Here is a 13,600-nt window from a genome sequence, read left to right on the forward strand (position 1 = left end):
CCATAAAAGCGTAGGCTTGCTTCCAAAAGCACCATGAGAAGTTATTCAAAAGAAAAAAATAAACCAGAAAAATAAAACAAAACTCAAAACCACAAAAAGAAACAGAAGGAATCTGGATTGGCACCAAGAGATTGACTCCTCAACACCCTGAACCATTACTGGGACTTTCAGAAATAAAGCACTGCCACAGGAGCAAATATTGAAGAAAAGCACAGAAAACTGTTTTTCTTCCCATTTGTTTTAGAACTGTTTATTGATTTTGGAGGATCCCCTCCTGGCCAACTTAGACAAAAACAGGGGGAAACAGACGTCCTGTGCACAGTAAGAACAGACATGCCATGCTAGATGTATTTACCTAGGAGGTATTTTTGCTGCCTATGCAAGATACTGACCTCAAACATAAAAGGCGCAGAAAGGAAAGGCTTCTAAGCACAGAAGTAAGAAAAAAAAAATTTTTTTTAAAGTAACTTGGAGGTTTTATTTATCTTTTGGAACCTACTAATGCAGAGAAAAAGTTGTTATCATAAACAAAATAACTGTACACAACAAAAGATGGGTGTTTTAAAGGGTTTTAGCAGAATTTACTAGTTAATTTTCTCTTACATCACTCTTACAACTGCTGCCATAGCACCCAACAAATCTCCAGGGTGAGCAGTGGAGAATGCCCACTGTGGGTGCATGGGGCAAGAAGAAAGAAATGAGCTTTTAAAACAAAAATCATCTAGAAAATCTAAAACAGAGCATTCCTCTTGTATCCCTGGAGATGTTGGTCTTGACTGAGATGGTTCTGTAACTGGTGGATTTACATATCCTACAGCATGGGGACCTCCACACAACTTCAGAGGACAAACTCCTGCTTGAGCCACCACCACACCATCTTCTTGGCATCAAGTAACACAAATGTAAAGAAGAAACATTCCCCCCTCCCTCCAAAAAACCACAAACAAACAACAAAACAAACAAGAACTCTGCCTTTTCAGAGAAAATCAGCCCAGCAGATTAACAACAATGACCATCAGACTTTGGAGAAAGCAACAACTGATCATCAATGGTGCATTTGTACTCAGGCCCTTTAATTTTATTGTTCTTTGATCTAACTAAGCCACTTAAATATTACCAAAAAAATGTAATGTAAAGAGGTTTTATATCATCTTACTATGAATGGTAACAGGAATGTTTATGGAAAAAACATTTGAAAATTCAGAAAGCATCTCATCAACCATTAATGGTATCCATTTTAAATCTCCATTTGTGTGGTCTTCAAAAAACAGGTCATTAACCCCTGATTACTGAAAACCAACAGTTTTAGCTCCACTTCACAATAACAACCCAGTAACAGTCAACAAGATCAGCACACATTTGTTTAAATAGAGCCTGACACACAGGAAAGGAAAGTAGGCACAGCAAACAGACAGTCACTGCTAGGGACTGTTAGTCATTCTTGGTGAAAACATAAAATAACACTTATCTGATTAAATACTTTTGGATTGGTACTTGCTGTTTGAACCTCACAGTATGGCTATATTTAGAACATTGATAATATAAAATCTAATTTTCTTCCTCAAGCTCCATGTAAGAGGGATGATTTTGCATGTTAGCTGCTTATTTTTTTGGAACAAAGGAGGTTTTTACTGTTACCACCACAACATCAGCTCAGCTGAGCAAGACTGTATTTTCTCTAGCTTTGAGAGCTTGCTACAAGTAAGAGCTTGCTACAGAAACACCAACTTCAATGCAACAGCTTCAGGAATACTGAGGCTCACATCTATCTGGTTTCTCACTCAAAGGAAAAAGGAGGACTCCAGGCTACAGGCTGGTCCTAGAATTCAGTGTAGTAAAAGCTACTGCAAGATTAATTCTCAGCCCTTCTTCTGCCAAGCAGATTCTTGAGCATGGGTTTTCTGTAAGAGAGTTCCCTAATTACCTAGTTGATGATTACTTAGGTGAGGAATTCTGCACCACACTTTACTGAGCTGTTCCCCTTTACATACACCATAGCAATATTGAGAGAGAAAGAGGCAGAAGAGCTCACAGACCAGCCTTACATACTTATGCACAGGTCAACCACCTTTAATAAAACAAGACACTGGAGAACACAGAACCAAACCTGAAAGTGCAGTCTGTCTACTGCACATCTGCCAGTACCTCTGGACAGACTGCACCACTTCATTTCCACCTTTCCTACCTGTTTCAATGATGCTCACCATATAAAAAAAAAAAGGACTTAGGCTTTTTTTTTTTTTTTGACTACTAGAGAAAACTTTGTAATTAATATTTCATCACGGAAACTTTGCAAGGAAATTGACAACATATACATATCTCAACATATCCCAAAGAATGACACAAAGCACAGCTTAATGTACAAATATCATGTTGAATTTACAGAAATAAGAAATTATTTATGGCCCTATAGACAGTCTGAATTTGGAAGCTATAGTAAGAACAAAAGAACATAGAAAAAACATTCCAAATCCATTTTTCCCCCTTTCTCTGGTTATGACAACTGCTCTGCACAAATGCACAGCACCTGAGGCAAGCTCGTTAGCTGAGGGACTAATGAAACTGAAAAGGCATAATTTCTGGTATGAGGGGACTGAAGTGGTTATGAGATGCTGTGCATCAGGGCCATCAGAGCACAGCCCTGCCACACAGCTTTCTGACTGCTCATGGGTCAAGCCCCTGCCTCATGCTGGAACTATGACAACAATACACTATTCCCAGGATCACTTATTTAATAAGCAGCCTGGATCACTGGGCAACTAACAGCTTTCTATATAAAGAGGAGTCATACCTTAATAAGGGTTGTAATTTCCATGACCTGGAAATGCAGCCATTTTAAAACAATCCTTAAATAATATTTTGAGCTGGAAACAAGGATTGTAATTATTTTCCGATTCCCAGTTTCTCATGCGTAAACTGGCTTAACCTGCTATGGAAAAAAACAATTTCTAAAGGCCGTCATTCTCTTAGAAGCAGCATTATAGTGTGAAAACTGTCAATTTTCATGGAAATCACAATGCCAGAGCAACACAAAAAGCTGCAGTATACAGAACATAGTCGTTGCCAGAACATCAAGTGTTTGCTGATGCTAACAGAGTAGCTAAAGCCCAGACACAGGGGAGCACTTGTTAAGGCACTGAATTGCGATTCAGAAGAAGTGAGGTATTTCCCTAACTCTGTCACAGGCCTCCTTTTGGGGCTGGTCATGTAAATGTGTTCACACTTTTGCCTATATAAATAATATGGAGTCTTCTACATGTAATTCTTTAAGCCAAATGAATATTTTTAGGAAGTCTTCATAAATGCTTGTGAGATAATTCAAGAAGTCTTCATGAGGACAGATGATTAAGATTAAATACACGTATTCCAAAGAACTCTCATTCCTTTGATGGGGAAAAAAAAAAAAAATCTTTCATTCTGGCCATAAGCATGCATTGGGATCTGAATTACTTGGTGAAAAGAAATATACCAGTTCTCCAGCAAGATTAGCTACACACAAAGCAGCCATGTATTTATTGAACTGACTTCAATATAAATATTTAGGAAGTTGTTTGTAAGGGTCAGCATCTTCTGAAGGGGTACCCATGAGAGCACTTGAAACTGCAATTAATGCCCCCTTCTCTAGTGCAGCCTCCTGAAATTGACTGTTACTGGTGTAGCTAGCCCAGTTGGGCTGGTAAGTAAAATCTGTCCTATCAAAATGTTCCTGCAGAGCAGTGAAATTATTCCATGAAAGCTAGCAACTTGACCAAGATGTAAATTTACAAAAAAATGAGCAAAACCTGAAGGAAAATTAATCTGAAATTATAAGGGAAAGAACATGAACAACAACTAAGACAGGTGACAGTAAGAAAGAGAAGGTTCAATTTAATCTAACAGTGGCAGGAGTGGCATAAAATAACAAGACAAAAAAAAAAAATAGAAAAAAATTCCATGGGAACAAAATAATGAGAGACAACTGGAAGATGGGGAAAGTCAAAACAAATCCTGAATATTCTAGACAGCAGAGAAATGAAAGAGCTTTTATAATGCATTAATTCTCTACTCTGGCAAATTTCTGAAAGGAAAAAGACAAAACAAACAGCAACAAGAAAAGAAAAGAAAAAGAAAAAGAAAAAGAAAAAGAAAAGAAAAGAAAAGAAAAGAAAAGAAAAGAAAAGAAAAGAAAAGAAAAGAAAAGAAAAGAAAAGAAAAGAAAAGAAAAGAAAAGAAAAGAAAAGAAAAGAAAAGAAAAGAAAAGAAAAGAAAAGAAAAGAAAAGAAAAGAAAAGAAAAGAAAAGAAAAGAAAAGAAAAGAAAAGAAGAAAAGTAGGAGAAATAAGAACCTGGACTTCAGAAAGAACAGCTGCCAGGACTTGATTACATTGTATCTATCTCACCATTTGGTTTACTCTTACAATTAGTATCCTTATCTTCAGAAATCCTGAGATATTAGTCATGACTGAAAATACAAATCTGTTACAGTATATTACTGCAACAGTTACATTCATATGGAGGCGCCAAACACAGACAAAATTACTCTGTTTCATTCTATGCAATAGCATGCACAATTTTTCCATCATTACTACCAGAGTTTTATTTAATGACTTGTATCTCCACTGACACAGAATTAAATACTTTGGCTCCAGACTGAGAGGCAGACAGGGTTAATGTTGACTGTGGTGCCAGAAAAATGCATCACAGGGAAGCTCCATATCTCAGGTGGACAGATAAGGAGGGTATTGAAGTGAATCAACTGAATTCTGCAGGAGTGGTACAGATACAAATAATGAAACAATGTGAAGGCCAATGCCAAAAATTATAAGTGTCAGTTTTGCAACTGGTCAACTTGAAAGTTGCTCCCATGCAGGGATAGAACAAGGAGGAATGGCCTTAAACTAAAAGAGAGGAGGTTTAGATGAGATATTAGGAATAAATTGTTTTCCATGTGGAGAGAAGCTGTGCACACCCCATCCCTGTCAGTGTTGAAGGCAAAACTGGATGGGACTTTGAGCAGCCTGGTGTAGTGGAAGCTGTCTTTGCCTAGGCAGGAAAGCTAGAATGAGATGATCTTTATGGTCCCTTTCAACTCAAACCACAATGTGATTTTACCACACTGCTGCTCTACACTTCTGGTTGCAGTCATTCCCTTTGCCATCTACCACTCTGCACATAACACAGAAATCTCATATAAATACAAAACATAGAAGACATACACAAATTGCTCAGTTTCCCAATTAAAAACTAATTACATAGTGTTTCTTTTTATCATAAACTGTGCAACATTTGGAAGTCAGCTACAGCATGATACAACTAGTGTTAGACAGACTAACAGATATTCTGTGCACAGCAGTGCTCTCCAGGCTTTTCTAGACAAGAAAATAAAACCCTAAACACAATAATAATATTTTTTTTTAAAGCTGGTTGTGCAGTCTCACAAAGCAACTTAACTATGTGTAGCAGTTATAAAAAAAGTAAGAAAAGGTTTCAACAAGTTGAGATGTGCAACTTGCTCTGTAGCTGGCAGTTTGCTTTCCCTGGTTCTGCATGTAAACATTACTGATGTTTCACATCCTTATCTGACTTCCAAGGAAACTTCAATACAGCAGGGAAGTCACTCCAAAGTAGGTGTGCTAAGATTGTGTTTGTTAGCACCATAAGGCCCTATGAGATAGAGAAGTTGAAGCACAGAAAATAAAGGTCCTATTAAAGAAATCATTCATCCAGTTTAGTAAAGAGGTTTCCCCCACATTTGCCAGATTCCAGAGGAAGATTTTCTGTCCTCAGACACAGGCTTGAAGAAGGATCCATAAACTGCTGTTTTCTGTGGGAGATGGAGATGCCTTCAGTGGCCAGGGAAGATGCTCTGCTCTTTGCAAGTTCCTAACAGAGCAGAACAGAACTGATCCTTGGCCTTGCAGTGCCATTTATGACCAGTGTATGCCTGTTATGCCAAATTATGGTCAAAAAAGAAACTAACTGAAACACCCAGAGACTGGGCAGATATAAGATACTAAGATAGTGTCTTTTAGATACTAGGATTTGTTTTTTAGCATCCACCACATAATAATAGAGTAAATTGTAATTTCTGTGATGCTACTGGTTATCTGAAATTCACTTTTGTAAACCAAAATATATGTTCATTAAATAAAGCACTATGAACTTATAAAGCTTATAAAAGCTTATGCCTTGAAATCAGTAAAAATAAAATCATTGGTTCTGAAGTCTAAAATTCTTTTTTGAAACTGAAAAATTGGAAAAATCCTGCAACAACACCAGCACAAACTTCAGATTTTCCTTTGCCATTTAAAGCCAAAAAGCCCCAAACAACATTTAAATGCTTTATTCTCAAGGAATTCTGCCATGGAGCACACATAAGTGAATTTATGTGTATGAACACATAGCAGAGCCTCTCTACCCTGCACAAAATGATACATTAAATTTGTTCAGTGTTTAACAAGGGAGGGTCACAATGTTGCTGTTAATGATTTACATACAGACAAAACCTCCTAATTGCAAGCTAAGCCAATCAATAAGCTGGAAATGTGCACAGCACATCTTCTGCCATGAAAGGAAAGTATTTCTGCCACAAAGGCCTTAGCAGCCAGAGGTCCTCAGCCACACTCCACAGATGCAGTTCATGTCTGGATTAATATGGCAACAAAAAAGGACAAAGCTGTGCTCTCACTGCACTTTCCTGACCCAAACAGATTTTATCACCGAGTGAGTAAAATCTGATTAGGGATCAAACATTCACCAGTGTCCAGTATGGATGATAGAAGCTCAGGGAATTATGAACCATTCAGTGAAGCCCACTGCTAACAGCACAGACACACCAAGCAGGGAAGATCAGACTTGCAAGAAAAGGCGACACAAAGTAATTCAAGGCTGAAATGAGCTCAGATTAAACAGGCCCTTGGTGCACAGGACAGTGTTGCCATCAGCTTCCCCATGAGCAGATTAGCACCCACACACTTTGTTATACAATATCACAAGTGCATCTGCACCCTAGGATTGGATTCACCTCCTTGAGCCATGTCGGGAGCAATACAACTGAAGTCAATGCATTTACTGTAACTTCTGTTCATGTACGTGATATCTGAGCATGGCTGTGGACAAGTTTACACAGATGAAACTGGTTACAAAGGATTCAGGAGTTTTATTCAGAAATGCTCCTGGTCCTCTCTGAGATGCACCAATGACATGCATTCCCATTGCAAAATAAATTTTTTAATGAATCTTTGGATACCATATATCTCCTATTCATCAAGATTTTAGAAAGGAGCTATACTGTTACATCAACTAAATACAGAGAGAAGACGAACCTTATATCTACCACTCTTCCTGGAAGGTTAGCTTAAAAGGTCATGATCAAACAGGCTCAATTTCAGCTGGAATTAAGCATTTTATTTACAAAAGAGCAATAAGCTATGTTCTACTTTGCAAGCAAAGGCACATGGCACCCATTGTTTCATCACCACAGCACTAGCAATGGCATCTTCACCACTGCTCCCTGTACCACCTTCTGTGTACACTGCAAGGTTCTCTATTAAACACAAACTAAGGAAACGAAACTGAACAGAACTACTATAGCCTACTAGCACATACTTTAGAGTTGTTTCCTACTTTATTGAAAATAAATTCATGGTATAAACATTAGAACTAAAAATAATAATAATAAAAAAAAAAGCTGCTGAAGCAATCACAGTCTCTTTCAGTCTGTGCAGTGTGAAGTAGAGCAGTAAATTGCAGTGAGCAGACAGCATAGCTCTTAAAACTTGCCCAGTTTTTGCTCTGACAAAAGAGATCACTTAGGACCTCAACGTGCTGCTGCTCTCGTCGTTTAATTAACGGACTAATAAATTCCACTGTTGGCATATCTTCCACTTGTCTGTTCTCTTGAAAAACCCCTAACCCTCCCGCTACTTAGCAATAATGCTGCGAGAGCGGTGCGTGTCACCAAAGGCAGGAGGCACCGCGAGTAATCACCGCGGTCTCCCACCAACCTCGGGCGATTTTGGGCGCTTTTAATTCGCGGTTGGCAGTGCTCTTCCTTCCTCTGCCGCGGCCGTGCGGTGGGGCTGAGACCCAGAGGACAGCCGAATAAACCTTTCAAGGCTTTTGGCAGCTGCGTTTTGGCGCTCGGGCAGGGGGGAGTAGGAGCGAGAACCTCTGCGGACGCGGGGGCTTCCCGGAGCCTCCACCCCGAGCCCCGGCTCCCTCCCCTCCAGTGTCCCTTCCAGCCCCGGTGGCCCGGGTCGAGAGCTGCAAGCAGCGGCTGCCCTTCGTCCCGCAGAGCAGAACCACCTCCTGAAGGGAACAAGCCCCGAAACGAACCGGCTCTCGGGTCCCGCAGCAGCAGCGCCAGCAGCCGGGCCGGGGCGTCCCTCTCGCAGGTTAAAGGCGAAAGAAGCACTTTCTCCCGCTCCTGACCTTTTGGCACCCGAGCTCACGACCCCCCGCTCCCCGCCGTGCCCCCTCCGTCCCCGGGCCGGGCGCCGACACCTGCGCGCCGCTCTGACCTCGGCGCCCCGGAGGGAAGCGGGACAGGCGGCACGGAGGGAAGGAAGGCACCCGCGGCCCGCCGGCCAGCACGGCCGTGCCGCCGCCCCGAGCCACTCCCGCCCGCGGAGAGGAGCGGAGCTTACCCGGTGGGGGGTTTGCTGGCCCCGGGGCGCACGAGGGTCTCCATGGCCGGGCCCCCTCGCCACTTCGCAGAGGACGGGCCGGTGCAAGACGCGATCCCGGCAGCGGCGAAGGTCGGAGGCGGAGGTACCGAGAGGGAGGGAGGAGAGGAGAGCACAGGAGTGAGAGCCGCCCTCGCCCCCACCTCCCCCGCTCCCCGCCCCGCTGCCGGGCGGCACTGCCCGGCCGCCGCCGCCCACGGCTGCCCAGCCCGGCGAGCCCGGCCGCGGGCGGGGATGCGCTGCCGGGGCGGCTCCGCCCGCCTTACCCGGCCGGCAGGGAAGGCACTCCGCGGGGGCCCTGACAGCCGGGCTGCCCGGCCGGACCGCAGCCGGGCACGGAGGGCGAGAGTCCGGCGGCGGCGCTCCCGGCGCGGCGGGGCTCGGCTGCCCGGGCAGCGCGGAGTGCGGGGGCGCTGCGGGCCGGTTTCCATGTGACCGCCCGGCACAAACGCAAACACGGCGGTGCCCCCGCGGGCGCTGCCAGGGCGGCCACCCACGCCGCCCACGCCACGGCGTGGGAGAGGAAGGGATGGGGTAACAGGAGAGGAGCGACAATCCCACATACGCCCCCGCCGGCGCCAGCTCCTGGGACCCTGCTCTGTCTCTTTCGCCACGAAATTGGCAAACCCTGTGCTTGTCAGGCGGCTGTGCCCGACACTGAACCCCGCGGGGAGCGGAGGCTTTTCCTCAGCCTCACACCCTGCCCAGCCCTGGCTCTTCCACCTACGGCCTGTTTCTCGTCACCTCTGTTCGCACAGATACTTTTTCTTCTCTCGGAGGCGGCACAAACAACTTTTAAAATTAGCAGCGGCTGTGGTCAGGGAGAGAGGCTGGAGAGCCGTGGCATGGCAAGGCAGGCTTCTCCTGGGATTTTCCTCCTCTGGAACGAGCCCAGCACGGGGAAGGCAGCCCCACTCCCCGGGCGGTGCGGGGCGCACAGCGGCACAGGCTTCGTGGAAACGTGGGCATCGCGTTAAAATCTCTCTGTGCTGTTTCAGGAATATCGGCTGCTACACCTTTGTGCGGAAGCAAAACCAGGCTGGAGGCGGGGGAGTCTGGCTGTCACTACTCTTGTGTGTGTCCTCAGCCCGGCACGTCCGGAGTTGGGCAGCCTGGCTTCTCCAGGTATTTCAGGAATTTCTCTGCTCCTCTCAATTTATGTCACCTTACTTTCCCGGCCACAGTACGAGGATGGCAGAAACAACAGGCAGGTCAGGCCAGCAGCCAGAACTGGGACCAAGAGATGGGAGCAAGCAGGCTGAGTGATGTTACACTAAGAAGCTCGAATGAAGAGCTGTGCTGCTGCCTTACTTGGCTTTTCACCTGGCTGCCTTGGTGGTAGTCACACAGGTTCTGCTTAATGGTCACCCTTTCCCCAAACTCTTCAACCCCTTCAGTCTTGAGCTCATATTTCTGCATTTCTGCCCATCAAAAAGTGTCTTGCTAGCTCAGTAACCAAGCCGAGTAGATGCATGCAGCTTCTCTGGCTCAAAAAGTGAGAGCTGTTTCCTCAGCAAGCAAGACTTGGGAAATAGGGGTCAGAAGACGCATGTGGCTGATGGCATTGCCATATGCAAGAAAACCCCATCCCAGGCATATTGAAAATGCTTTGAAACATTTGGACATTGGATTGATTTGCAAGTAACAGAGGAGTGAAAGAGATGCTCATCTTTCCTGTACTACATGACTGTAAAATCACTGTAAATGCCCACATTTGTCTACCGAGGCTTTGCATTATGACCAAAATACCGGTTTCTATGTATTTCCCCCAGTGTGCAACAGAACAGTTCTTGTGTTATCCTTAACTTTATCTTCTCTCACTTTGACAGTGCAAAGTATCCCCTTAATTCCCGTCTCCTCAGCAGAGATTTAAGAATGCTGGCTTCCCATCCCTTCTCTCCAACCCCACATGTGCAGATATCTATGGGAGGCAGCTGCCTATCCTGGCTGTACATAGAGAAACAAAACCACAAATTTGCAGAAGCAAAACATCGATCTCTAATTTCCCTGTTGCCATGGGTAGAAGTTGACTGAGTCACCACAGTTCAGTAATTACCCCGGTCATCTGAGCCACATGCCACGGTAATGAGCCACATGTATGATCTTAATTTGCACCTTTATGAAAATAAATAGGCTAGGCTGCATACTTTATTTTGCAAGTGGATTGGTTCAGCCACTGCACACTGTCAGTTTCCATAGCTCCAGGAATGAATGGTCATCTATTACATCACGGGAACTTCACAGCTCTGTTCATCATCTGTTCACTCATTTTTCATCTCCTGTTTTTACTCCTAAATCTTAATGAACTCTTCCTTATTCTAGAACAGTTGCTAAAGCTGCAGAGGCACAAAACCCTCTGCAGAAACACCCAAATATTTCCCCATCTGCATCATTAGCAATCTGCACCAAAATAATTTCCCTTGCCTCAGCTGTAACTTCTATTCTCATATACCTGAGCAGGAGTGAAAAGTACAAAACATTGAACTAGTATTTGCTTATTGTATTCCCTTCTTTTTGTACAGCATATCAAAACAGGGAAAGCCTATTAATTACCAAACTCATGATCTTGCATCTCCAGAGCACCAGTGGGGCCAAATGCCCATGTCCCCTATTCTTTAGTTGCATATATCTGATGGAAAAGCTGAGCGAAATGTGAGGAGTACACTGTGTGATGCAACATGGGAGTCTGTTTTTCTCTAGGCTGCTTGGCAATGTCTGTCCCTCTTAAAAAGGGCAAAGGGGCTATTTCTAGTGTGCATTGTAATCCCCACAATTGGGGTGCTGTGCTCCTTTGTTTAGGCAAAGGGCAATAGTTTGGAGAAGGGCTATATGAGTATTTGCCAATGTCATAAAATTGTGAGATTTGCATGTTCAGTGCTCTGAGTTTCTTTAACCCTTTCCTGTTTGTAGAGCTTCATCTCTGTTTCGATGGGCCTCTTCAATATTTTTTCTAAGCAAATCAATTATGAAAATGACAAAATCATTGCTGTAAAATTATTTAGGCCTTTACAAATAAAAAAATCAATTATTCACCAGTAGAACTTCTCATTTATACCTTTGCATAGTTTTCTAAACCTTATTCTTGTTTTTTTTCACCTTCTCTGCTAGTAGTATTACTGAATCAAACCTTTAAGGCTACATTTTTCTGGCCTGCAATATTTCAGGAATTTGAGTTTGTAGTATAAACGTAACTGAACATGTAAGGAATCTAGTAAGACAAGTCTAATACCAAAGAATTTGTTTATATAGCAAAAAGAGCTTAAAAATAACTCAGCATTTGCTAATATGCACCTCAACCAAACTTTTTCTCTAGTCTAACACATAATCTTTTTTCATTATTTAGCTGTTTGAAGACCATCCCAGCATTGGAAACCAGGTTTGAGCCTAAAAACCAAAGCAAAAATAACAACCTCAAATTTATCACAGGAATAAATTGTGAATAGAAGTTAGTTATTGTGGTCAGGTTCAGTTAATTGCAAACTTTTTTAACTACATAGGTCTTTTTCCCATTTTAAGCAATCTAGAAGTTGCAATTTAAACATTAGTCCTGGTAAAAGAGTTGACTTATTGTACAATCATAAAATTCCTAGCTATGTAATTAGAGCAATTGGAGTTGTGTAGCCTCAAGCTCACAAACGTTTTTTATTTTGCTATCCATAGTAAAAAGGAAAAAAAGAGACAGGAGTTAGATTTTCAAGGCTGGCTAGGTCTTTTCCTTAAATCCCAGAGCACCCGTTCTTCAGAAATTTGTTTTGGGAGTTGGGCCTACATGTCCTATTGTTTTTGTTAGGAACCTGAAATAGCTGAGAGCAAATAATATGCATTTTAGAGGAACGAGTCAAAAACAAATAAAAACATTCACTAGTTTTGAGCAAATATTGGGTCATTGCTGGCCCATAACAGCCTAACTCATTATCAAATACCACTGAAGAGGCTGGATTTACTTCAGAAAGGCACCATGGCTTGATGAGTGGAGCACTCAAGGGGGAACAAGGAACAAGGATGCTTGGATCTGCCCTTAGTCACAAAGAAAATTGCCAACAAATTTCTGCTTCACTTTTTGTTCTTCTTACATGTCTTGTGTGGTGCTGAGAAGCCACCTTTGAGACCCAGTGCCAAACTGCCCTTGCATGGCACCTGCAAGAGAGCCAAGGCAGTTCCTGCCCTGGACAACCTGGGGGTTTGGAACAGATTTTGGTTGTCTTCATCTTTTAGAGACATGTATAAAACATCTGTGATTTCAATTGAGGATCGCAAAGAAAGAACCAAAAAAGATACTAATCATATGTCACATGACAAGCCATCTGAAAGAGCACATGGGTATGGATACAGATACAGGTTTTTGTAGCTTTTGCTGAGATAGTCCATGCTGTTCTGAATTATCAGGTAGTTGTCTTCTGTGTATGTAGAAATACTGTAGCTTGTTTTTTGTCTTTCTATCTTTCAACCCATTCTGTTTTGAAAGACAGAACCCTCCAGAGATTTTTTCCTTTATCTCCCAAAACTTACTGAAGTCAATGAAGGGTTTAGTGGCATTAAGACCTAGGAAAAAGTATCATGAGTGTGGTGAAGAAACCTAGAGGCTCTTGCCCACCCCCTGCATGGAAAAGACTGCTGAAGAAACCCCTGCTTGACCATTCACTAGTTCCTTAAATCTGTGGTGTGATCTGGAGAGTGGTGAAGAGAGGGATGGAGTAGCACTGGACACAAGAGGGTCCCTGATGCAGTTCTGGCAATCCAGCACTGACAATCAGGAGCCGCAGGGCAGATCGAGCACAATCATGCCATATAAAAATACTCAGGAAAGAGAGGGTCCTTTTGCCTGAGAGAGTATTTCAGAACACATATGTGGGGTGAGAAATGTGGTGTACATTAAAAGAGATGGGGACATGGTTTAAACCCAATGTGAATAGGGCAAGAGGAATTTCTGTGAAC

The 13,600-nt window shown here is 43.1% G+C and overlaps 1 protein-coding gene across 9 annotated transcripts in view; it reads right to left on the reverse strand.

Annotated features, from left to right (window-relative positions):
* Positions 1 to 9,028, reverse strand: part of COBL (cordon-bleu WH2 repeat protein) — a 156,353-nt gene extending 147,325 nt beyond the window's left edge. For 7 of the 9 annotated variants that reach the window (XM_079300377.1, XM_079300373.1, XM_079300371.1 and 4 more), the window contains exon 1: positions 8,627 to 9,028. In XM_079300377.1, coding sequence (XP_079156503.1) covers positions 8,627 to 8,670 — 44 coding nt within the window. In that variant the 5' untranslated portion in view covers positions 8,671 to 9,028. The remainder of the gene's footprint in view (positions 1 to 8,626) is intronic. The other 2 variants (XM_079300369.1, XM_079300376.1) reach the window with 2 other exon arrangements.
* Between the last annotated feature and the right edge of the window lie 4,572 nt (positions 9,029 to 13,600).

Source organism: Erithacus rubecula (genome assembly GCF_903797595.1).
Source record: "Erithacus rubecula genome assembly, chromosome: 3".
Lineage (NCBI taxonomy): Eukaryota > Metazoa > Chordata > Aves > Passeriformes > Muscicapidae > Erithacus > Erithacus rubecula.